General features: G+C 37.9%; 1 protein-coding gene across 13 annotated transcripts in view; it reads right to left on the reverse strand.

The window, feature by feature from the left end:
* SYNJ1 (synaptojanin 1) overlaps window positions 1–27,881 on the reverse strand; it is a 68,618-nt gene that overhangs the window by 38,939 nt on the left and 1,798 nt on the right. For all 13 annotated transcript variants that reach the window (XM_054813466.1, XM_054813461.1, XM_054813459.1 and 10 more), the window contains 9 exons: window positions 16,224–16,310; window positions 15,567–15,834; window positions 11,330–11,555; window positions 9,980–10,063; window positions 9,138–9,199; window positions 8,466–8,562; window positions 6,982–7,151; window positions 4,859–4,940; window positions 1,339–1,491 (listed from right to left, as the gene is read on the reverse strand). In XM_054813466.1, coding sequence (XP_054669441.1) covers window positions 1,339–1,491; window positions 4,859–4,940; window positions 6,982–7,151; window positions 8,466–8,562; window positions 9,138–9,199; window positions 9,980–10,063; window positions 11,330–11,555; window positions 15,567–15,834; window positions 16,224–16,310 — 1,229 coding nt within the window. The remainder of the gene's footprint in view (window positions 1–1,338; window positions 1,492–4,858; window positions 4,941–6,981; window positions 7,152–8,465; window positions 8,563–9,137; window positions 9,200–9,979; window positions 10,064–11,329; window positions 11,556–15,566; window positions 15,835–16,223; window positions 16,311–27,881) is intronic.

Below are 27,881 nucleotides of genomic sequence, written 5' to 3' on the forward strand. Positions count from 1 at the left end.
CAAAGACAGCAGAGTAAACGTACTCTGTGTTTTAAACTTTAAAAATGGAGTGCAAAAACCGTAAATGCATTTTACCAAGTTAAAAAAAAATAAAAAATTAGACAGCCAAATGAACGGCAGAAGACTGTTAATTTAGGAAAAGAAACAAGTAAGGTTGAATGAGAAAGTCAGGAGAAGGGGAGACACCCCATAAAATACTTACTGTAGTTTTCCTGACGGTCTGGGTGACAATTTTGTAAGAAAATAAAACTAAACATCTTTAACCAAATTCCACTCTATACTAAAATACAAGCAATTCCCAAATGAAAAAGTCTTGTATGCACCAATTAAGGGTAGAATAAGCAACAAGTCTATTTTACTTATTTTCTTTTTATGTAGCTTACTGCAATGTCTTGTATATGTGCACAGAAGGACCCTGATATGGTTTCAATGAATAAGTGATGGAAAACCAAGAGTCAACTATGAGTACATACTATTTAATATGGAATGAGAAGCAGCGCATTCTTGAATAAAAAGAACGGTATGAAAAGAAATTCTTGAAGGAACTAAGGGCAAAATTTGCTATGGTTCAACATTTGTTTGTCTTGACAGGTATCACCTGATAAGAGAGAGAATTATGGAAACAAAAAAAAGCAACACTTAGAAGAAAAATAAAAGATAGCATTAGAAAATCTGAACAACTCAGGCATCAACAAAGACAAAACAAGGTGAAGAGAAACAGAGCATTACACTGTCATGTAGTACAGAATTGTTATCACAACATTAGAAAGCAAAGTAGAAACAGAATTTGGGCTTTTTCCAGTAATTGCAAAACTAAAAAGAAATAGCTGGAGGAACATGCAAACAAAAAACACCCAGCTGTGACCTGTTTAATTTTAACACTGTTAATAAACACTAAAAGTATGAACCACAACATCCAGTGAAACACATTTTAAAAGAAAGGACATGTAGTGAATGAAACAGAAACAATAGGAGGCAGAGGTACAGAGAGAAAAATGAACATATTCAAAGAAACTAAAGCTGACTTGAATATACATTTTTCTGAACTATGATCTAAAGAAATAAAAGTTTGGAGCCTCATCCTTTCCTACAGAATGGTGTTATCTAGGAGGCATGGGCATGGCTGAGAAAGGATGTACTGAAACAAGATCTGGTTATCAACATACCCAACCTTTTCATGTTAATTTTTTTTTTGTTTCATTGTTTTTTGGGGTATTTTTTAGGATTACACTAAAAGCACATTTTAAAAAAGAAAATCTCATAGTTGTTATATTAATGACAGAAATTTTTAAAACCCATAATGAACACTGCTGAAGTTTTTATTAAAATGTACTTTACCTTAGCTTTTCCTTCAAGGGCTCCAGTTCCAGCATAAATTTTACTGACAGAATCACCATTCACAGACCACATGGATCGGAAAACTTCCTGAAAGCGAGTAACCAACTGAGGCTTCTCAGCTAGTCCTAATACCTCCAGTTGTTTTGTTAGCATCTGCAACAGTTGAAGACAACATTTGCAAAAGAAAAATCTTTAAATGTGTTTATTAAAAGGTACATCACATTTTTTCAGCATATATGTGGTATCTATAAAGTAGCATTTTCCACTTTACAGGGACAGAAATGTGTTTGGGTTAGTGCTTAGACACTGTTTAATGTAGGGTTAAATGCACTACCTTGCTTTGCTAACGACCATACCTTTGAAGAAGAACTGAAAGACTGATAAAAAAGTATGTTTTGCTAAAGAGTACCCTTGAAGGAGAGCTGAAAAACTGATAAAGAGGAAACATCCTGCCCCAGAAGGCGCTGAGAGCTGGGCGATTGCCAGAGAGGCCTGAAGTCAACAAAAATCGGCAGTAACCAGGGGACAGGGAGAGGCTGGGGAGTTCATGACCACCCACCCAATTAAAGGACTATGCAAATTACCCCCACACACCTTCAAGGAGCATGCATGCTAATTTAAATATGCTTGACCAATAGTAGATGATGTGGTAGTTAATAACCAATTAGCATCAACGCTGCGTTTTTCTAATCCTGTAACAAGATAGATATGTTGTAGATTCTGTGTGTGGTGCGTTAGCTTTGTGGAATTACCACCAAGCACTCATGCCTGCACATGAAATAAAACCCCTCTGCTCTGTGTGTATATTGGCATACTGCACACCGGGTAAACGATCCCACTTTTGGGGCAATGTATGAACAACAACAAAAAAATCTTTGGTTTGTATGCGTCATTCTGAACAAACTGACACCATGTCATGTTTGAAAGGCTGCATCGTACATGTAGCTTCAGCACTAGCATTTAATTTTCTTTTAAAGATAGGTCGTAATATAGGAAAAGAATTATGTAGTTGATTTGTAAATATTTTCATCCAAAAACTTGCTAGTTACAAGGTCAGCTATTTTTGGTTCTCAAGTCTTTCTACTTACATATTTTAGAATTAGAGCAATTCATGTTCTTCCCAAGAAAGTGTAATACCAAACACACTAACCTCTACTATCAAATGCAGCAGCAACAGAGCTCTGTGATCAGTGAAATGCCAACAGCTTCTGTCATTCATTCTGTTTTCATGTGTAACACACTGCAATCTTTACCCTTACAATCAATATACCTGAATTAATTTTCCATGATGTACACTCTACATTAAAGGCATTTAAATTATATACATATAATACATACGAATACATTACTTAAATGTAGCAATATACTCATGGATGCAGATGGGACATTGTACCTTGTCTGAAATCCTGGTTTATGGAATCGTGATTATTTTAAAAAAAGCCAAGTAAGTTTCTAGTGTTTGTGGCTACCAACATAATAGTGAAAATAAATATCAAAAATAAAACTAAATTTTAAAAAAGCTATTTTCAAGACCTTTTGAAAATCTTTAAAACCTTGAGGTGTCCAATGGCAAGAAGGAGGAGTCTAAAATAGTGAACATAAAATGACATAAAGGCAAAATTCTGAAGGTTGGGCAGGAATTAACAAAAGTTACAAAAGAAAACTTGCAGACAAAGTAGAAATAAACAAGAAAAGAAGCTTCAGAAATCGGGTGCTTCATCTTGTAATTTCAGGTGGTCATCCGGAGCTCAGTACTTGTTATATGAAGTATCTATCATGTTAAAAAAGTAAGAATTTAAATATCTCTTTTAAATAGAATTTTAAAATTAAGTAATCAGCTCATGAGGTTTTACCATTTTCCTCCTCATTAATTAGTTTCATACTTTTAGCTCTCATATTTTAGCTGAAATAATAATTTAGCTCTCACCAAGGAAAAACTTGGCAAACCTGATCTAAAAAAAAAAAAAGACAATATTTAATCCAGTTCTTAAAAGGATAAGAAAGGGAAAAAATAGAGCTGCAACACTAAGTTTGCCATGTAAGTACTATATGCATTAAGAGCATATAAAGATTTGTTCTTATGCCATAAAAAAATTACTGTATTATCAGTAAAATACAAGATGCTCATTTAAGATAACCTAATTGCTTACTTCAAACTTGCATTTCTATCTACAGCGAACTGTTACACTCCAGCAAAGAGACCAAGAACTAGGAGAGACTTTAAGGTAATCATTTCTCTCTCCCATAGCAAAGTCAATACAGGATGGACAGACAACACAAACTACGTAATGCAATACAATGCCGTGAGATTTTCAAAGCATGCCACTACTCCTTCCAATACGCACTGACCTAAAGAAAAGAATTACTTTTATTATTTTTAGTAATTAAAAGGTGTGACCCCCTATGGTACATGCAGAACTGAAACAATGGAGAAAAAGACATTAGATCTCTCAAATTGTGTTCTATCTGCTACAGTATGTACTGATGTTGAAGGCTAAGAGAAAAATGTTCAGAGTATTTGCATGAGGGTAAACAGTTCAGTATTCCGTTTCACTAAAACGCCAATGAACTGGCAACAGTGTTCACTTGGTAAAGGCAGCAGCAAAGCACCACGGATTCCAGAATCAGAAATGTTTGTTCTACAGTCAATGGATTTTGCAGTTCTCACAGAAATTCCTCCTATAGATGCTACACCAAGAGCATTATAATTAAATAAAATTCAAAAACCAGAAGAATAATCCTTTTACTTAGGTTGATGTCACAGCACCCATAATTATTCATTTTCAAAGATAAAATTTTTAGCATGTTTAAGAGTCAAACTTAGTTTATTAAGATGAGTGGAGCTGTCAAAAGTTTTTCAGAGATACTCCTTTAGCCCAAGCAGTACTGTTTGACTCCATTAATTCCTATCAGGTTCATGTGTTCAAGCTCCACTGCATAAGCCCCTAGGCTAGAACCTTTGTTTCAAGAGCAAGCCAATATGCTGAAGCCCAGCCGAACTGAATCTCACAGTTAATGTCCGACGACTCAATCCGAGCGGGGCCAAAGCTTCAACCATGCTATCATCCCATGAAGAATTCACAGCATAGTGCTGTTAAAATACGAACACGTAGCACTGGCAGATGCTAAGAACAGTAATCCTATATGCTGAAAAACTTCATCTAATAGAGTAAATGTGAGTGCAAGCGTTTTTGTTAAGGACTACAACACTACTACCTCTTCTAGAATTGCAAGCCTGAACCTTAACAGACATAAGAAACTGACACCTAAAAAAGAATGAACATTGTTCATAATGCTGCATCACTACTGTTTAATTACAACTCCTATACAACTGCTGCTTCTGGAACTACTAAGATCTGGTTGCCTCAGAACAAGAGAAGTATCACACTATAAATATAAGCTGCCATCTATGAGACATTTTAATTCATCTTTCATAGGAAGGTAATGTTACTTGTACAGCCTAATTGCTACAGAAGCATCAGGAGCAGTTAGTTGTGTATCTGGACACTGTTTTTCCTACCTCTAAGCCAAAGAAAGCCTGCACGCTGTTTGTTCTATCCAGACAGTCCAAGCAGTTTGTTCTGACAGTACCGCTTTGAGATCTGTGCCAAGGACAATGAGAGACAGACAGAGAGAGAAAACAACTGAAATAACTCATTTAACACACGTATCATCAACAAAGACAGGGACATCAAGATCTGAACCAGAACAGTAAATCAGGGTATTGTCAGTGCAACGTTACTGTTATCACAAGTATGTTTATAAATGCGTCAGCAATAGAGGATTAGCTCCAATAACAGCAGTGAATTTTGCAGTGGTGTTCGCTATACAAAACTAATTTCTTTTCTGCAAATAACATGAGTCTATCTTCTTCAGTTTTTCTCAATTCTCCTTGCTTGCTCGGTTAAAGTGTTATGCAGGATTAAGTTTTCTTTTCAAACAATCCAACTAACACACTTCTCAAGAATCTCAGAGGGAAATAATAACTCTTAGTTACAACAAAAATGAAAAAAAAAGTTAGGACAGTTCTTGGATTTGTTGAACTAAACTAAAAGTTTTACTTGTCATAAAACTAAAGCTAATTTCAACCCCTCATTACTTGCTCTTTCCTCCCCAAATAAAAATGAAAAATAAGCCTTTCCCCCTTAGCTCCACAGATGCTTGTGGCCCTCAGGCACTCTGAACTGCTCCCCTTTCTTTGAGAGAAGCCCACTAAATCGTGCTATAAAACTCTCAGAAGGATCATACTAGGCAACATCTATGTTGTTCTTGCCTGGCTAGGAGTACAAAATCCTGATGGCTCTCCCCATGATACGCACTCACTCCTTACTTTCATCATTCCCACTACACACTTTGTCCAATTAAGTCAGTAAGGCTTCCTCACATTTACTTGGAGATCTAACTAGAAATTGTAGAAAGTTTTGAAGAACTTTCTCCAAGGTTATTGTTTTCATTACTGTCTCTGTATTCGATTTGAAATACAAAGCAACTCGCTATCTGTGTTAGAGAAAAACCTGACATTCTCCAAAGGAGATGGTCCACGAACTTAAAAAAATTGTCACTGTATCTTTTATTAACGCACAATTCTCCAAGCTATCAGAAGCCACAGCCTATTTTGCTTTTGTTCTGTTGCTGGTCCTCTTGATGGGTGATAATATTATTTGATCTCCATCAAGACCAAACGCTGTTCTCCCAACACAAAGTGTCACACCACTTTTAAAGCTTTTTGGAGAATGGTCAGTGACGTTTTGAGGTGGAGATGGGACCTAAGCACCCTCCCCCTAAATCTAATCTTATTCAGGTCTACTAAAACGTGCCCCTGGGGTTAGAGCAGAGTGGCACTGGAACCCTCTTCTCTCCCACTGCACTAGAAGATGAAACCCCACTGCACGGGGCACAATCTCCCCATGCAACAATTCTCTTTCTCATGGAGAACCTCACCCAGCAGTTTGTTCTGGCATTAACTAAGAGGAGGAAGGGTGTCGAAGGGAGAAGAACAAGAGTGTTGCTTATTTCTAGCCCTGCTTCCCTTTTCCTGCCGAGATAAGCACAACCTTTGCTCTAGGAAGAGGGGTGGGGAAATAGGAACAGAAGTACAAGTCCAGCAGGACTGGGAAGTACAGAGCAGGGCAGAAAACATGCATCCTATTCATACTTTGTGGAGAACTGAATCTCTCAAATGGGGGATCCAGGTGCAAACAGATTTAAAGGAAAGATTGCACTGAACATCAGCATTTACAACAAACAGAAAATTGTATGGTCCATTGCTGAGGAAAAAACTAACATTGTACAGGAAGATGAAAATTTTTCGTTCTTTAATCCCATGTGGGTGCACCCAAGAAAAAGGACAATTGCCCATTTTCACCAAAATCATGAGGTCAAAGGCCTGAAATTAAGTCATGCCCCATCAATGTCTCAGAGATATTTTCCATCAAGATTTTTAGAGCAAATTCAGAATGAGACAAAATTTTAATAGAGTAAAATAAGAGGCTCATATTTCGGTTGTTGAGCATCATCTTCGATATAAGAAAAACACAATAAAAGAAGTAACATTTTTTTCTCTTATCTTCTTGCTAAGGGATGAAAAGCACCCCAGAACCACAAAATAATTTGAAGAAATTTACAGAAGTTATACACACAAACCTTTTAACATCCTTTCCATCAAAATAAAAAAATCCACACTCTAAGAATTTCTGGACTTGAGGTTTAAGCACACTGTGTAGTTTTTCTGCCTTTCCACCTTTCACCATTTGATGATAGTCAAAGTTCACCATTTTGATATCAGCTGAATGTTCAGATGCTTTCAAATGGCTCTGACATTGTAAAAAGAAAAGAAAAAAGTATAAATATACCAATATCCGAACATATAGTAGTATAAGCTAAATAAGAGGCTACAAATATTTTTAAAGCTGTTTTATTAGCTATCTTGTTTATTACACACTTTCTCTTAAATAAAATCAAACCATTTGTATCACCATTGTTCAACAAATCACTTAGAACTGATTAATACTTCGCCTGTGTTTTTTCCTTCCCTTGTCACAAACTCAGTATTTTCCTTACAATACTAGGGGTCACCAAGACAGTCTACAGCCTCTTCTGCTGTTAAAATGCTTCGATTCGCAAAAAGCTGTTTCAGTGGAAACCCCTTTCACTAATGGTCACCATTTTAGACATACCTGTCAGCAACAGGGACGGAGTAAACACTCCATGAGCTACTATCGAAAAAAACAGACAAATTATTTAGGTTGCTGTGGAGGGTGACTTGAGCAAAAATTTCCCTAATATTCCCTGAAAAATCTTGAAGTGCTCACACAATCTTTGTTGGCAAAGCTATGGTCTGCACTGGGCATTGATATGTAATCTAGGAGCACTAATATCTCCTACCAGGACAGCTGGATACAGAAAAGATCCTAGTGAATGGCCTAAGATATTCAACCATTATAATACAAAGGGAAAAGGAAAAGGGAAATAACAGATGGCTATTGACATGTTCCCTGGCTTCAGACAGAACTTCTCAAACTGTCGGTATTTATGGACTACAATGTGACAGTTATTTTTAGCCTAACTAGTGGGAATTCATGAAAATGGCCACTTATAGTTAACATCTTCTGAATAAACATTTCTATTTAATCATGAAGCAGCTTTTATGTTTAAATTGATAAATTAATTTGTGATTTTCTAAAAAATATTAAGGGATATATCCAGGAATTCCAAGGGAAAGACTTTTTAAAAGAAACATCACAGCATTAAATATCACGAAACATCATTTATTTATTCACCGATTTTATGGTGCAAAAAAGATTTATTTTTTAAATAAGCCACTAATAACCATGAAATATGAAAATAACTGGAAATCACATAACACTGTCTATGTTGCTGTTATAATTTTTTCAGTAAAGTAACCAATCTGAACATAATCAAACACTAATTGTACACAGAGCTTTTAAAAATTAATTTCACATTATGTATCTTAAGCAGTGCTTTTGTGATAAATACAATGTTAACCACAAATGGTAGTTGCTCCAGAGCATAGCCTATCTGTTTCATTTTTCAAAGCCTATATAACAGCTTCATCACAAACAGGCAAATTCCAAAAATATGCACAGCAAGAGAATGGTCATACTCACTTGAAAAGCTTTGCTAAGCATGTGCTCCCCTTCTTTTGCCCCAAGTAAATTGACAATAATTTGCTTGCCATATAAATTTTTAAGAGTCTGGAAATGTCTGTGAACGGAAGAAAAATTCCACACACTTCTTCTGACAGGCAGAAAATTAACATGAACACCTGCAACACTGACTGAGACACTGCAGAAATGTACTGGGTACGCTAACAACTGCCACAAGCCTTGTATGATGTCATGTCCAAACAAATTAATATAACTAAATAATAGCATACAACCATTAACTGCTATTTAATTAGGATAATAGCACCAATTTAACAACACACATTTAGTTAAACCCACAAGGCTGTGAAGATGAAGTGTCATGGCAGGAATAAAATAAAAATATACATTTTACTTTTATACAGCAGCTGACAAATATAGACTATTCAATGTACACATGCTGTAATTTTTGTTTTCAATTTAACAAAATATTCCACTATTTTAAATTTTCTTCAAGCTTTTCAACAAAGCACTCCTGTAGAAGTTTGAAAAAGCTGCCCAGGCAGTTCACTGCTTTGTTGAATCACACATTTGTCCAGACAAAGCCTCCCGTTGCAATAACACATCCCATCCCTCTGATGCATCACTTATCAGAGGTTTGTACTGCATTAACAAAAATTTAAGGCATTCTTTCACCTGTCAAAAGCTGGTGCATTCGCCTCAAACCCCCTTGACATTCTGACACGATGGGATCCCACCTATGACATGAAGATTACATTAAATTATTTGTCTTTACACATTTGATTAATCATTCTTCAAAGACCTCTTTCGATCCTAAATATGGCCTAAAAATTGATTTCACTTTCTAAATGAAATCTCCAAAATTTATTCTGCTTGCTATGGCATGCATTCTTTTTATAGGTTTTTCTTAAATTCCTCCCCTTTTTTCTAAAAAGCACTTTTTAATATAGTCATATCACCTAATTAATTCTTGTTTTGAGCAAAAGGCATGCAAATGTTTCAGCAGTTCTATTGCAAAATGCTTATGCGCCTAGTTTAAAGAACCTAGAGTCACTGTGAGGCATGAACTTTTTTAACCTTCCGTGTAAAAGTTGTATCACGGTACTAGTTGCTGATACAATCCCTCTTTCAAGAAAACCGGAGTGAAATTATATGACAGTAACTCTTGATCCATATTGACTTCTTGAAAAAACATATCCTCAAGAACAATTCATAACAAAACAGTGTCTCTAAGTGCCCTTAGATAACCTATTTTAAAATAGCAATTTAAACAGAAAACCTCAGAACTTCAAAGAGAAAACATCTAAAAAGCAATGGACATTCAAATCTTGTGCAAAACAGCATTCAGAGACTTGAGAGTAGCAAGCTTGTTGAATTAAACAATAGCACCAACTTGCTCCTAAAGGGTGACCTCATCCTGACAGGTAACTGTGCAGAAGAGCGTAAATACTACTGTAAAATGTTTAAAAAGACATGAATAAGAATTATCTGTATAATTAAATCTATCTCCTGCTTACCTGCAGGCCTGGCTGCTCCCAAAATAATGGAACAGATCCTCGAATCTGTATGAAAGATGATACAGAGTCATCTAAAAATATCACCTGTTAAGAAAAGCAAAGCATACTATTAATAGGTATTACAGACTGTAAGGTTTTAGGTTTCTTAGCCTTTGCTAAACATAGAGTAAATAAAATGTATTTACATATTACATACTCCACACTACAAGCTAAAATATTAATTGTGTTCCCTAGACTTTTCTCTCTATCCCTTCTGAATAATTCATAAAAGAAGTTCTGGCACTCTCATGCTTCCTTGCAGAATCATGATTCACAACATCTAAGAAAATACAGCAAGGTTTTACTATTTGGGGCTGAATGACTTCCATGCTAGGAGTAGCTTGTTTTTTAACACTTGATAAGACCTTCCTGTAGGAAGTTAAAATGTACACCAATGCACCAAAAATATCAATGCAGCCTACTCAAAACACCTGCACCGATTTGTGCATCAGAATCCAAAATACAATGGTCTATTAAGTATAAAGGAAAGGAAAGAAAACTAAGTGGAATGATATGCCATAGTCATCTAGAGACATTAGCCTGCCAGGAAACTTGGACAAAGAAACTCTAACAGCAGTGTTCTGACTAAACTCCTAAAATTGGAAGTGTACAAGCAGACCCCTTCCTGGATAAAATCCTACTGAAGTCACCTAGGCTTTGCAAAGTGTCAGCAAGTCAACCAAAGATACCTACTCACATGAATGCAGACGCAGGAACAACGCCCTGATAACTAGGTTATTGTAAGAAGCAAGGAAAGAAAGGCCAGCAAAGAATGATTTAACAGCATCTTGCATTTCTGTATAATAAGGGCAAAGATATGCCATCAAATGCAGCGGAATTACAGTGGCTTTAAAAACTACCTTTCAGAGGACCTGTGTTAAGTAACCATAGGAATTCTTTTATCTTTCCTGAACCACGGGGTACCGCGTATTTGCCAAAAATCTCTTTTGCTTGTTTCTAAGGCCTTTTACTTTACTATTAGCTCAGGTGAAAAGAAGTACACACTCACCTACAGCCCAGGAGGCTAAAACGAAGTACAGCCACCTACAGCGGTTCAGCTGATGGATAACAGCTTCTTAACCTATTGAAACTCAGACCCAAGCATGCCCTTACCCTAAGCTACACTAAAAACCAAGATCATCAAATTATGTAACCTACTTAGATCCTTTATTTAGCAGCAAAGGAACTATTCCAGTATCTGTTGGTTACAGACTTGACTTGTGATCTGTTGATTTAGGGCAAAAACCCTATCCACACACATGCTTATCTTGAGCTTATCAGCCAAGCAATGTGCACTGTAGCATGACATACCTGCTCTGTTTCAACAAAATTAGCAACATGACCATCATCGTTTGTTCCCCGAACATTAAATCTGGTGCCAGCCCGTTCACAGCTTAGTCGTGAAATGAGGCAAGCCTTTGCCTGCTTGTGAGCCGCATAAATTGTCCTTATCTCCACTCCTCCGCACATGAGACGCAACAACCAGTCATCACAGTTCACACCATAGTGCTTCAGATGTAAATGCAATGACTGGTTCCTATCACGAAGAAAAAAAAATATTAATAACTAGAAGGAAATAAAAATACAGCTTAAATTGTAAAGCCAGCTACTAACTTATATTTTACACCCACTACTACAAAAAAGAAAAAGAAAATATGCATGTTATAGTTTTATGATATAACTCTTATTTAAAAATACTTGAAATAACAAAGTTTACAAGAGAACAGCTTAAACATTTGCACAATAAGAATATGGGATGAAGCCATGAATTTTAATGACCTTAAAAAAATAACCCTTATAGCCTCTGCTCTTTACCCAGCAAAAAAAACAACACTCCAAGCTTGTTTACATTTCTCTACTCAGCCTTGCTTTGAGAAGCCAAAGATTACAGACTCTGGGAAAAGCAAGCCAGAATTCCAATTACGGGGTTACTTTTTGTGATAGGTAAAGCACCATTTAATTTCACAACACCACAAAATAAAACTAGGAAAAAAATGATCTCATCAACATACATTGATTATTTCTATTATATATCACCATAACACATCACTTGCCCAGAGAAGCTTTCAAGAATACATTCATAGCCAACCGATTTTCAAATTGTTGTAAATATCAATTTCAGGGTTAAGTGTTGGTACATTATATACTACATATACCATTCTCCAATACCAATTACTGCTCAAATGAAAGATCCACAGTTTGGATATATCTGTGCATTAAGTAGTACCAATCAACACTGTAGTAAGTAAATAAGACTAAAGTTTGGGGTTTGTGATTTTTTTTGGTGTGTGTTTTACCTCACTCTAGTGGGGCTTGGCTTTTGATCCTCTTTGGAAACATTCACTTGTATAAAAAGGAATTAAAGTTTTCTGCATAGCTAAGAAAAGTAAACTCTAGTAAGATGGTTGGTTTTGTTACTGCCCAGAAATTTCTACCATAATTGCAAAAAATATATTTGTTATAAAGGTTGAAACTATTAACTTTAATTTTAGCCATCTCATTCTAAACTTCCAATTAAAAAAAAAAATCTGCAACTTATCAAACACCTCAGTTCAATCATTAATAAAGATTCGAAGCCCATGAATCAAATATGCATTCACTTTACAGAAAAGTATACAGATGCATTACAATAGGAGACCGAGAAAGCGAACAATATTCTTTCCCTGGGCAATCTGAGACTGGAACTTTTGAATAGAAAAAGCCCAAGAAAGCTTACTGAAATGCATAAGCAGAATACTTTCTGTTATTGACTTTTAGTGTTTACATTTCTAGATCTTGGAATCTGGGACATTCCATCTACCTCCTGCGAGGATTGATTTCTACTGAAAAAAAAGCCAAGTAACTTAAGAAGTTGTACGACAAGTGTGAAAATCAGCCAAGCTTATGTGAACAGGGTCAACAGGCATCATAATTTCTCAAGCCTCGAAATACTACCTTATCAACAGAGCGCCCAGCCTTTTTCCAGATGCAGAGAGAGACAAATAGCTGGGTTCCTGTAACTGCTGTAAACCTACATCAAGGTAGATGTGTTTCTGGACACTAGAGCTTATTTTCTGTCTCAATACACATATTTTATCTTATATAGCAATCTGATTATATTCCTCTGTCTGACCAAAATAGTGGCAAAGAGTATCATAGAATCATAGAATCTTAAGGTTGGAAAAGACCTCTAAGATCGTCAAGTCCAACCGACGACCCAACACCACCATGTCTACTAAACCACATCCCAAAGTGCCACATCTACATGTTTTTGGAACACCTCCAGGGATGGTGACTCCACCACCTCTCTGTGCAGCCTGTTCCAATGCCTGACCACTCTTTTGGTGAGGAAATTTTTCCTAGCATCCAATCTAAACCTCCCCTGGTGCAACTTAAGGCCATTTCCTCTTGTCCTATCTGTCACTTGATACTGGGAGAAGAGCCCAACACTCATCTGGCTACAACCTCCTTTCAGGTAGTTGTAGAGAGCGATAAGGTCTCCCCTCAGCCTCCAGGCTAAACAACCCCAGTTCCCTCAGCCGCTCCTCATAAGACTTGTGCTCCAGTCCCTTGACCAGCTTCGTTGCCCTTCCTTGGACATGCTCCAGCACCTTGATGTCCTTGTACTGAGGGGCCCAAAACTGAACACAGTATTTGAGGTGCGGCCTCAGCAGAGCTGAGTAAAGGGGCACAATCACATCCCTACTCCTGCTAGCCACACTATTTCCTGCAGGCCAGGATGCTGTTGGCCTTCTTGGCCACCTGGGCACACTGCTGGCTCATGTTCAGCCAGTTGTCAACCAGCACACCCAGGTCCTTTTCCACGAGGCAGCTTTCCAGCCACTCTCCTCCAAGCCTGTAGCGTTGCATGGGTTGTTGTGACCCAAGTGCAGGACCCAGCACTTCGCCTTGTTGAACCTCACACAGTTGGCCTCGGCCAATGGATCCAGCCTGTCCAGGTCCCTCTGTAGACCCTTCCTACCCTCAAGCAGATCGACACTCCCACCCAATTTGGTGTCATCTGCAAACTTACTGAGGGCGCACTCGATGCCCTCATCCAGATCATTGATAAAGATATTAAACAAGACTGGTCCCAAGACTGAGCCCTGGGGAACACCGCTTGTGATTGGCTGCCAACTGGATGTAACTCCATTCACCACAACTCTCTGGGCTTGGCCTTCCAGCCAGTTTTTTACCCAGACTGCACCTGTTTAAGCCATGAGCCGCCAGCTTCTCTAGGAGAATGCTGTGGGAGACAGTATTGAAGGCTTTACTAAAGTCCAGGCAAATAACATCCACAGCCTCTCCCTCATCCACTAGGCAGGTTCACCTGGTCATAGAAGAAGATCAGGTTGGTCAAGCAGGACCTGCCTTTCATGAACCCATGCTGGCTGGGCCTGATCCCCTGGTTGTTCTGCACCTGCCTGGTGAGCGTGCTCAAGATGAAGCACTCCATAATTTTCCCTGGTACCGAGGTCAGGCTGACAGGCCTGTAGTTCCCTGGATCCTCCTTCCAGCCCTTCTTATAGATGGGCGTCACACTGGCAAGCCTCCAGTCATCTGGACCCTCCCCTGTTAACCAGGACTGTTGATATATAATGGAGAGTGGCTTGGCAAGCTCCTCCGCCAGCTCCCTCAGTACTGTTGAATGGATCCCATCCGCCCCCATTGACTTGTGTCCAGGTGGCATAGCAGGTCGTTAGCTGCTTCCTCCTGGAGTAGAGTAGCACTGGCACATATGCCAGAAATGGTTTGGTGCCTTGTATATTGGACAGAAGAGGAGGGAAGATGTAGTTTTTCACTTGTTCTAACAGCATACTGCCAAGTCTTCAGGATCCTTCCAACGTTCGTGGACACACACACCATTTTTAACAAAGGCTGAAAATATGGGAGTAAAATTTCTTACATGACAGTATGCATCAACAGCGTTAAGTTGCGTATTGGCAGAAACAGCAGTATTCCTTCTACCAAGAATTCTCTGTGTGAAAACCTATACTTTATTCAGAAATATTCTGTAAAAAGACAGCGAGTTCAGCAGCCAAGCAATGTGCACAGCCTACCTGCTCTGTTTCAACAAAATCAGCAACATGACAATTATCTGCGTAATAAAACTTTTAAAGCCCTTTCATATGATGGAAATCCACTTGGAAACTAAATATAACCATCACTCCATTTTAGAATCCATAATGTTGAAGATTAAAATTCTCTTTAGAGCTCCATCATCACACTCATTTTAAAAATTGACACACTTGATGAAGAATTGAGAGACACCAAAGCTGAAACACAACATCACAACAACTGTTCAGATCAAAGTATAGTATCAGAAGCAGTAAAATATCTGTGCCTTCCAATTAAGAAACTCCAAGTGGCTATGGAAACATTGTATCATTAATAACATATTTATGTCCGTAAGAGTTAAAATAATGCTATTCTAATCTCATCAACATTTGTGGGATGAAGGTGTACATTTAAGAGCTGATAAAGACAAGGATAAAAACTTGCCACAGATTAGTTTGTACAGGCATGTATTATTCTATGTAACATCTGATAAAATGCATTGTGAACTCACCAGAAAAACCTATTGTCAGTGGTGTGCTCCTGCATGCTGCGGTGAGCATTGAGACTAAGATCTAAACTGACACCAGTTGCAGACCATGCAAAATAAAAGTTTCCCGAGTTCAAAACTTTGCGCACTTCTGAAATACGATCCTCATCTGTTGAATCAATTCGTAACGATACAAATTCAGTGGAAGTAACTCGAAAAACTTCAGAGTCTTGAATCTTTCCCACAGACATGCATCCTGTTACTAGAACCAAGTAATGTAACAATGTGTCTCCTGTAAAACAAGAAAAGGCAGAGGTAACAATGAATCCTAGTGGAGTGGGATGTTGATGTATTTACTTGCTTAAATGCACACAATTCGACCCCAGTTTGCCTGAAAAGAGTACAAAAAGAACCAACACCAAGTTCTACAGAAGAAACAAGAATGCAAACAAGAGAAACTATGCTGCAAATAACAAGGATTGTGAAAACGGAAGTTATTTTTGTCCACTCCCTCATTTCTGGGAGTGCTCCAAATTTGCAAGTTACTCTACAAAGACAACAAAATAAAAAGAAAAAAAGAGCCCAGTTCCTGTTTCAAAGATCCTGTGCTGTGCAGTTTTACAGGAGTGCCACAATTTTCTTTCCCAAATGAAAAATCAAGGTTTTACATATTTTACTCACCAAGGTTTAATCTTAATACACCCAAGAGTCCATATGCATCCATTACTTTGGAGTATGCATTCTTGATTGTGTCTTTTTCTGCAGAAGCTATGGAGACAAAACATAAGATTTTATGATGTAAAAGACCATACACTATGGCAGGGAGAATGAGTCCACTCTAAACTGAAAATCCGGGAGATTACAAAAGTAGCACTTCTGTGAAACTTCTGGAAAGAAATGAAAATGTATGAGCATATGGCATTTTATAATGGGAAATGAGTATTTGATTTTATGACAACGTATCATCAATCTATGTGTTCAGGCAACAAAAAAAGGATGTGCAACAACTCCAAGTGATATTAAAAGAGAATGTTGGCATTTTTAACATCATCATCTCCTAATATAAAAAGCATCTAAAACACAGGCAAATGAGTTCCATGAGAACGCTCTCCTGTAATTAGTTAAAATTAGAGTAGTGCTAAATGCTTTTTTCATGAAAAAAAATATCCTTTTTCTCCAAGAATAAAATCATGATGTGGCAGTATTATTTCCATATAAGTAAACATTATTACAAGTACATTTTAACTAGTTTTAGATATAATCCAAGCAAATCAAAACTCTTGTAGGTCTACAAGATAATGGTATTTAAAAGCCATGTTTTAGATTAGCAAAACACAATTTTCACAGACTTCTTTTTTTAAAAAAATTGTAATATTTTAGAAGAAATTAAAGTCTATCTACCATTATTGACCTGGGAGTTAATGTTAGCATACACTGTAGAACTTTAATCAGCACTCAAAAAACCAGGCCCACAAGCTTGACTGCAAAGCCATGTGACAGAGATGCTGCAGAGCAGAAACTGGATCCCACCTGTCCTGAGCTTTTGCTCATGACCGAGACTGCACCTGAAGTGCAAAGACCGATGATTCCAGCTGTGCCACTGGATCCACAGGGATTGAAGAGTTCTGGATCACCAAGGATCAACACCTTCTCCCTCCTCACAAATGGTCTGCTAATTAATTTTCACTTTGACACTTAAAAATCAGAATTTGACATAAAGAAAACTATAAATCGAAACACCTATTGCCCTGGCATTCTGCTGTGCTCTCTCTCACATCAGCTATATTTTCTTTAGAATCGCTGTTGTGTATCCTTCCAATGAGTACTCCCTAAGCTTAGCACAGCCCTGCCTGTGTACAAGCCTATCCCTTCTGTTCAAATATCCACCAGCTCTATTAGTGCAGTGGACCAGAAACTCCAATATAGATGAAACAATCATTTAACTTCAGCCTGAAATCTAAGCTGATTCAAGGTTTTAAGTGCATTTTAAAAAAGCTTCTTTAACTATTTACACTGATACACTGTATTCCTATCATCCAGATGCTAAGGCTAAGAGAGCTACAGCAGCATGATTTCCGAAGTCCTCACCCATAATAAGTGTTAAGACTCACAGCCAATCTAAACACACTGTTTACAGACAGTCATTTTGTCAGCGTCACCAAACCATGTTTTTCTTAACCAGATCACCATCAGGCTGGAAAGGACAACTCCTAAGCTTCAAAACCTGGTTCTTTCAATCCGTTTTTCCAGTAAGCATTTCATGTCTGCGTACTCTAGAATTCTAAACTCAACTTTTGGTAACCAGAGAACTGTCACGTTCTTCTTTCACATTTTGAATTATTAATGAAAGATGAGGTTTAGCTTCAAACTTTTTGCAGGATTTTTCTTAAAGGTGCCTGCCAGCATTTAATGACATTTCAGAACAATGGCTTTTCTGTCTTTTATGGCTTTATTCTCTTTTTCCACTGCATAGAACTCCTGTTATGCTTGCTAAGCCTTAGTAAGTAAATGCGCAAAGTAAATTAAGTAACATGGGCTTTGCAAATTCCGATCAACAAAAAAGGCCACCACTAATAAAGCAGCAAAGGGTTGCAAAAACAAACATAGAAAAACTTACTATGAGTAGTCTATTATTATTTTCTTAACAAAGCACCCAAGCACCAACCAGAAGCATTTCATGCTATGTTTTTCAGTTACATCTAATACAGCATGAACTCTGAGCAAAACTTTTCCACAGTGAGTGCGTAAGTATTTCTATCTCACACTGCCTGAACTTTTCCCATTTTTTTTTTTTTAAGGCCAACATTGACATGGGAAAATGGCTAACATCACACACCTCAGAAGGTTCACTTCATCCATTCTGCTCTGGCCTATCTTCACCTACCTCCAGGTTTCAGCCACTGCCTCTGCAGAACCCGAGTCTTGGCACAAGGTACATTTAACACGCCCCTCAGCAGGCAGTGGGATGCAGAAGAGCTTACCTGCAACACGCTCCTACCACCCCCCCATAAGGCACATCATGCCTACTACTACTTCACAACATAAATTCCTAAGGCAGATTCCCTTTCATTGAGGACAAACGTTTGAACCTCTAGCTGACAGCGTTCACAAAACCTGAAAGAATTAGGAGATATGATGACAACCGATATTAGCCAATACAGAGGGATAAAAAACAGTTATCACATAAACCTCCTTCTCCTTAAGAAACCGAGCTAAAAAGAAAGCAGTCACAAAAGTAGCACCAATACCAGAAAAGAGAGCAACTCCACAGCACCACGCTGCTGCCTCTGCCCTATCACAGCAGCACCGACCCACAATATGCGGGCATGTTTTTGATGGTGACCGCAGCAGTGCTCAGGCTGCTTTTGGGGTAATGCACAATAAGGGACTTCCCACCATCAGAAGTGCTACAATATTAAGGAAAGGCACTGCAGTTTTCTGAAAACCAAGACAAAATCAGGAACAAGACACAGCTATGCCACACTCCTTTCCATTTTCTTCCATTTGAACTGTTGGGATACCATGGGGACCAGGGGCAAGGGCACTGGCAGCCATGGGGACTCCCCGAGGGAGGCAGGGCAGGCTGTCCAGGACATCAGGCACCTCCATGGGGATGGGCTGAGGCCGGGCCAGGATGTCAGTCTGTGGGCAAGGGTCAGGCGTGGTGAGGGTAACCAGAGCCAGATACAGTCCTAGGATGGCCATGTGGGCCACGGGGACAGGGACAGGCCAAGGCTGGGCTGGGACATCAGCCCAGCTCAACAAGGTCTATGTCCAGGCTGTGCAGGGCTTTGGAGAGCTGGAGTCCTGCACTTTGCTGCAGCATTACTGGATCAAGGACTGACAGCCCTGAGGGGACTGAAATGGGGTCCTGGGCTGTGGGGAGGGTGGGGCAAGCCCCAGGGGGGCTGGGCAGGGACAGTCAGGGCTGGTGACATCCTCAGGGCCCTTGACATGAACAAGCAGTAATGCTATGAAAACATGCAAATGGTTGTATAGCTGGTTTAGACCAAAAGTCCTTTTAATGTCCAAACATTTACAAGAATTTCCTAAACCAGCACCTCCACCAGTGCTAGCCACAAGGGTGCCTTTCATTTATGGATGCTAAAAGAAAAAAAAAAACAACCAAACACCCAGGCCAGAGTGTAATCTATTACTGACTGCCACAGCACATGGCATTTCTCATTTCTGAAGATACCTGTGGTGGTTTAACCCCAGCACCACGCAGCTGCTCATTCACTCCTCCACCCCTGGCAAGGGGATGGGGAAGAAAATGGGAAAAAAACCTTTTGAGTTGAAATAAAGATAGTTTAATAGGATAACAAAGGAAGAGAATAATAATAGTAATAACAATAACAACAATAATAATAAAAAAGTGATGCACGAATGTAATTGCTCACTGCATGCAGAAAAAAATCCCAAACCTCAATGCGCAGTCTGTTTCTGAGCAGTGATCCCACCTCCCAGCTCACTTCCCAAGTTCTATCCAGAGCATGACGTTCCATGGCAGGGAACATCCCTTTGGCCACCCTGGGTCAGCTGTCCTGGCTGTGCTCTCCCAGCTTTTTGTGTACCTGGCAGGGCACGGTAAGAAGCTGAAAAGTCCTTGACTTAGTGTAGAAACTACATCTACCTCCCAACAGTTAATAACATCAGTGTTATCAACATTATTCTCATACTAAATCCAAACCAAAACACTATACCATTATTAACTCAATCTCAGCCGAAACCAGGACAATACCAAAATTAAATTTGCAGGTTTTCATATCACTCACAGTGTGAATAACAATGTGTTATTCTCCTCATAATAAGTATCACATTTAACTCTTCCTTTCTCATCAAAGCAGTAAGCTTCATGAAGATCTATGCCTTCTCATTTGGTTGTGGTTTAGCCCAGCATGCAAAGTCATCAGATACAGCTGCATATGCAAGAGCCACTGAAGTTACAAAAATACACGGCTAAGACCTCATCACTGTAATATCTTATATTCAGTGTACACTAAGCCAACTTCCAGTTTCCTCTCTGAACAGCTGAAATTACCAATTGGGTGAACTGCTGCTTCGAAGTTAAACCGCAGGAAGGCTAAGGTAATCCTGACAGAAGGAGAGAGCATTTCCAAGAGCATTTCCTCTATAACATTCTTAATGAATGAGAATGTCTCTTCCCAGAATGGCAGGTTGGCCTGTGGCCATGAGAACCCTTTTGATTTTGATTTATGAGCTCCGTATCTTGAAAAAAATGCAGCTAATACGCACTCAGAAAAACATAAAGTCCTACAAATTAATGAACCTACTTCTCCTTGAGAATTTGGCTTTTTTATTTATTCATCTTTAAATAGCTGAAAGTAAGCAAACACTATTAAGGCTGTCCGAAAAACATATAAACCGCTGTCACTCGCTAAGAAGAACGAATTAAGACATGCAGCTTCTAAAGATGCACTGTAAACACTGCATTACACTGTAGACAAGCACCAAACACTAGACAATGCACATGTACATATGTCTGTGGATAAAAATGAACACAAAACATTATGACGTGGTATTTCTTCTATATTTTGTGTCAGTTCAGATGTTAAGCAGAAAGGAAATCAAAAGCAGCTTCTGCTAAACTCACTGCATTAATTAGAGTCAAGTTTATTAATTTCTAAAACAGAAATAATGGCTTGCTATTTAGCAGTAAAACAACAACAAAACAAACAAACAAAAAACAAACCAAAAAACCCCCCCAAAACCACACACCAACCCACAACACTTTTAATGTGGTTTTCAGGTCAAGTTGTAATGTGATCTTGTAGAAAGCCAGCCAGCCTCATTTCCAGTGTCAAGAGAAAAAGAATAAAATTATTTTAAGTTAATCTTTATTAAAAATTATTAGGTCGCAGTATTTTAAAATGTTAACATCTCATTAGTTCCAAGTTAAATCACAAGTGTGGATCAGTAATTGATAAGGTGTGATTATTACAGACTCATTTAAGAAAGATGACTGATTAAATTATTTTAAAAGGATTATGTCAGCACTCTTACTGTTACACAAATGGAAGCCCATTAAAAATCCTGTCTTCAGGACAACTTGGTTCAACACATATTCTGCTTAATTCCAGATCAGAAATTACTTTTACAATTTTAACAGTTATAAAGCTAAGATCACATTACAATTTATCACTTAGGCTTTGTACAGTTATGTTCTCTTCTTGGTGGGTCCGCAAGGTGCCATGACAACACATTACAATTTAGCAGCTACAATTCACAGCTAGAACATGGGCTGGGAACAAAGACACACTCCTGAAATTCTGTGCAGTTCCTTCAGAAACAAGACTTCTGAGGAAAAAAAACCCTTATGCTACTGTCACTTTAAAGAGTTTAAAATCTGAAAAATTGATGAACTATTCTTATACAGTTTGGTTTTGAGTTTTTAAGATTGAGGTTTTCAAGCTTTTTGTCAAATTAGGACAGTTAAACCCTCAGTATTTAAATTAAAGCTAACACTTTAATATTACCACATAGGTGACATTAAAATCAGAGTGGAGTCACCACACTCATTTATAAATCAACCAGCTGAAGAATCGGTTTATTACTTTTGATACTTTGCTGACATGAATAAATGCACAGAAAACTGGATGACAGCTGATATTTAAATCTGCCATAATTCATATTATATTTGTTTGAATAGGACAATTTTTTTCCACTCTATTTGCTAGTTCAAATTATGAAGTACCATTATTCACTTCAAAGACATTTATACGTTACCATATCTTAAGACTATGGGGAGGAACCCCCAAATAACAAATCACCTCTACCCAGCAATGAAGAAAAACCCCAGACATCTCTAGATGTTAGCAATTATATTTAAATACTACACACCAGAAAAAAACCACCCATTGTTTGGAACAGCAGCAAAAAAAGTAATTGTAACAGATGAGCAAATTAAAAAGCTTGGTTGCTTTAACACTATTTTTCAATATTATGCAAATTTACTACACTAAATGTATCATTTCAACTAACACCACTGAGGATGGGGGGGAAAAAACACCCAAACTGAGAAATAAAAGTGTGAAAACAAAGCTGACCTACGTAACAGCCTACAAGCACTTCCCTTCCATCACATTTGGGCCTTCTGACCCAGTTACATGTTCTCCATTGAAAACAAAACTTTATAGCACCAGTAATTTACAAAGATTTTCTTCTAATACTGAATGCTTTGATTAAAATATAATTATTTTACATGAAAGCCAACTGTTGCAATTTTTGCCTGTACGAGTCAATTCACAAAATTACACAATTTTCAATGTAAAGAGGTGCTAGCAAGCAAAAAAGCCACCAAATTATCTGAAATACAGCAAAGCTAATCAGTTTTTCTAAATTATGGCTGAGTAACTTTAGAAGTATGCAAACTAGACTTGTCAACAGACATTTAATTAGCAAGAGCTATCATTTACTGGATGTCCAGTAGGGCAAAACCAATCTATCACATGTTCTACCACAGAAATGAAAACTTGCTGAATTGAAAAGGGAACATTCATAAAGAGAATTATTTGTTACCAGTGAAATCCCTTGTTAAAATCATGCAAAGGGCTGTGGTACACATGCAGAACAGTCTTTACTACTGCTGTAAAGCTACTCTACCTTAAGAAGCAAAAAAGCCTTCAGATTCTGTTGTAACTTCCTTTTAATATTTCCAGAACTGTGGACCAAATTCTTCCAGATCCATTATACCATTCAAAGAGGTAATAGTCCTCCCAGGCAAGAGTTACTGCCCTTGCCGACCTCCTGGAAAGATTCTTACTGTACTTCTTGTACTTTTCAAAGCGTTCTAGGCTAGCATATGTGGTCTTTGTTAAACCATGTGATTTTTGTTGGAAATAGCTGGAAAGCAATGAGCAGAACATCTAGATCCGGAAGGACAGTGAATTCTGACAGAATCCTAGGAAAGGCACCCAATGACAGGACAGGTTAAGGGCCTCCTCCACCAGCATGACTGCTCTTGGTATCCACTGTACCTGTTGCTTCCCTACAGCTTCTTAAATATTTTAAGATACTATTTAATGGGAAGGTGGAGTCCGGAAGATGACACTTAGTCAAAACAGTAATAAAGGCAGGAAGGTGAAATTGCTGTTTGCTTTTGCATCCTAGTCCCTTCACATTGGCTTCAGATTAATATAATATTATATCAAATACATTCAAAAATTCTTTCTACTACAGCCTGTATTGTACCTTTCCTCTCTAACATAAAGACAGAGGATAAATTACTGCTTGAAGAATTTTCATTCTTATTATTGTACCTTTATATATGTATATAAAACAGGAAAATATTAATATTAAGCTTATTTTATAGGATACCATCATGAAAAACAGAATGTAGTAATTTATTTTGAAATATTCTCCTTCCCTAGTGAAGGGAATGTGGTTACACTCAAAACTGTATAACCTTCGGTGGGGTGGGGAGAATCACACAGTGACAGTTCATTACTGGTGACAGCAAACACCAAAGAAAAAACCCAAAAAACTCTGGTTGTGAGCATACAGAATGTTACTCTCCTTAACAATTATGTATGTATAGCAGGTGCTCATCAAATGTATCTGTCAGTATGTTTCTCTTCTGGGTGTTTAAGTTTCCTCAAGCATAATACCAACTTAAAATCTCTTGCAAAATTATTATATCCCATCTGCTACCATGGATAGATAGTAGCATATCTGCTTCCCCCCGCCCCAAGAATGCAGTATGGACAAATTTTCTTTTTAAAAAGAAGTGGGTGATACAGTAGCATTGCAAAACATGACTATGAATACCATGACCTGCTGCGCACAGGTTATCACAGCTCTTATTTTATCTAGCTCTACAGAAAGCTCAGGGTGGGCATAGTGCCTCTTCCTGTTCACACCTGCTCTCTTCTCAGCTTTACCATAAGAATGAAGTCAAAGGATGCGCATGAAGCTCCTGCTCTCTCCACTCAGGGCTCAGTGTTTTCCCAGATGACAGAACATTCTCCTTTACTCATCGCAGGCGACAGGAGTAAAGACAGCTTCCCACTCATTTAGTTATGACTCACCAGAGAGGAACAGGGAGAGAGAACATCATCCTGCTCAGTCAATGAAATCTTTACAGGTAAGATATCTCATTAAAAAGCCCTATTTCAAAGTATAAATATACTGTCTATTTTATATGTCAAATAAGAAAAATAGATCTATGACATCCTCCCAATAAATTCTAAACAAATCAGCAGTGAAGCTGCTGACATTTAAAACTGAGTGCTCTTACACGGCCTTGAGAAGCAAGTTTGCAGGATCCCCTCAGACTTCAATATTTGGGGCTAACCCAATACAAGGAGTGAGTTGATAAAAGAGGTAGTAAATATATAAAGGCAAGACAAATATTTCTCTGATGTTTTGGTCACAGTAACATCAGCTAATCCACATTACAAGCAGTGCATACAACTATTCCAGCAGAAGCATGGCTTGGGCTGCTTCCACGTTAAGATTGAATGCAACAACTACCTCTGTGAACTGTCCCTTCAGCCCTCCTCCTTTCTTCCATCTTATCTCATTGACTTGAGTTACAGATCCAGTGCGCATATAACATACACTGAAAAATCACACAACATAGGAGTTGTATAACATTTCACAGACAGGCCTAAGTAAACCCTCTGAATCATCTTGCAATGCTTCACTGCAAGGGGATGAAGGTTAATACCGTTATCCTTCCCTCAGCAAAATGACAGATGTACTTCCTTTAAGATGACGTTTAAAGGATCAGTAAGCTTTCACTCCTTTCTCTTAGCTCATTTCAAATCCAAATTTCTATACAGGGATACCCCAGAAAAATGCAGTTCCCTAAGGCTCTCAGAACTGAACCACATGAATGAATCACTTTTCATGGTAAAGTGTATTTCACTAGGTTGTGCCTATATTATACATTCTACATACAGGTAAGAACTAAGACCAGGTATAAGGCTGAACACCTTATTTTACCTTCAGTATTTATTAAAATCTTTTGAAAAATGTCTAACAGTTTGAGATCAGTATTGTCAATTTTTGTAGAGTCTAAAAAGTGTTAGCACCATCAGCAAAAAATAGGAGTTTTTAAGAGTTTAAAAGTGATGCTGTTCTGGATTTAAATTGATATATACTCGATCTGACCATTTTTCTATCTGTTCACACAGATTTTACAAACATCTGGGGAATCTTCCCCAAGGACCAGTCATTCATTAACTTTGGCTTTTAGATTTGTACCAATATCCAGAAGTTTGTAAGGCTACAGACTAGAATCTTCTGACTGGTTTCTGTGGCATGACTAGAAAGATAAAGAAGTAGTTCTTTATAAATCTTGCCCAGGCACCAAGAATTGTACCCCTTTAAATATTAAAAAGAACAGATACAACAGATACCAGAAGCAAACAGCAAGCAAAAAAAAAAAATATCCTGAGCTAGGGAACTCTAGCCCTTTTTCTGCTGTCACTTCAACGGTATAATTGTGATCTTTCAACCATTAACAAGAGAATTGTGTGCAGTACCTAAAGAGTTTAGGTTCAAAAGGGGAATTAAAGCAAAATGCCACAGCTAAATACGCATTGGGAAAATATGAGCATTTACCAGATAGAAAAAGAGTAAGCAGTTTACTGGTTAAGATTACTGAAAACAATAGTCAGAGTAACTACTTCTAGCCAAGTATGAATGTTTACTATGTTGTAACCTACCAATTAGAATACCAAGGACAAACCTTTACAGATTAAGAACATGCTATTACTAAGTATAGAACCCAAGATGAGAGAGGCTTTCAACCCTTCAGGTTCCAATTCCTCCATTTAGTAACCAAGTGAGGCACAGAAGAGGGCAGGAACTTTGATATGGTTTTTAATTCTTAGAAAAGACATTTTATCCAGGTGCCTGCAGTATATCCCAGCACAAAACCTGACTAATTTACTGTCCTTTTTGAACGTAACTTTCAGGAATAAAGTAGCTTAAGTATGTTCAGTAATTACTAAATACATGCTAAAATAAAGTTTTCCTCAAATCTTCAAGGCATTTTCCCCTATTTTACAGATTTCACTAAACCTGTTCACTAGCTTTGTAACTGGACCCTTATTCCCAACCCAATCCACACTACACAATGCCTTTTAAATACTGCTGGCAGAGTCAATGAGATCACTTAAATACATAGTATGAAGAAACTGTATCAGGAAAAAAAACCAAACCAACAATTCTCAAAAATATGAGAAAAGCACTCCTTGTTTTTCACCTGACTCATCATACAGTTGCAGCTATAATGTCAATCATCCTGGCATGTCCCATTGCTAGGCCTCTAACAGTTAACAGCAGCTTGTTCTAACCGTGCATTAAAGATGTATATTAAGCTGTATGCTAGAGAGCACTTGTTCATACAGCCTGTCCAGTACAGATGACTCTATGGCTCCACTGTCCCTTACACAGGACACAGGGACAGTCAGGTGCCTCAGACAGAGACCATGCCACTGCCAATGAGTACACTCGTCTACAGGACAGCCAACTGTAAATACTGAAGAAACATATCTCAAGCCCCATTCTTCTTTGGAAATTACATTTCTAACTCTGAGTCTTGTTAGAGAATACACTTTCCATTTGGCCTACTCCTCAGTCTCAAAGCCAGAGCATCCTCCTGAAAGGCAGGGTTTTGAGTCCGCTCAGACTTCAGGCAGTGAATCAAATCTCCCATTTTCTGATTGGGTGCCCAGAATAGCTAGGCTAGAAGACCATAAACAGGCATCAAAATGAATTAATCAAAAAGTTATTGACTAAAAAAAAAAATTGAAATACTTCCACGGTATGAAAGCTTTCTATAAAAGTCAAAACCAAGCTTAGACACCCTGTGCAACCAGGTGTTCACACTTTCTGAAGAATACAAACCAAACTACATTTTAAAATCCTATCTATAGGCTTCACGGATCTCTTCTGCACTTCTCATTCTAGTGTCCTCCTTCAACTATGACTTAAAAAAAAAAAAAAGGCGGGGGGAAGGGAATTTAAGGGAAACATTTAATACATTTATGACTGAAAACATGTAAAAATAATTTTGCAATGCAAGACACCTTGCTCCAAATGTTACTCATTTTATTACAAGACAAATCAATACAGAGTCTCAAGATAGGTAAAAAATACAGGGACAAAATAAAGCTAAAAATCAAAACGCCATCAAAAATCATGATACAAAATGAGATAAGAAACAAATAAAGATGATATACCATTTAAGAATATAGAATTTTTTATTATTAAATACAACATAGAGAATTAGCTTTTCAATGAGTTATCATGTATTCAAAAGGAGGTTGTCAGAACCAAAGAAATAAGCAGATGTTGTTGGAAGCTATT

Source organism: Grus americana, chromosome 1 (genome assembly GCF_028858705.1).
Source record: "Grus americana isolate bGruAme1 chromosome 1, bGruAme1.mat, whole genome shotgun sequence".
NCBI classification, from domain to species: domain Eukaryota; kingdom Metazoa; phylum Chordata; class Aves; order Gruiformes; family Gruidae; genus Grus; species Grus americana.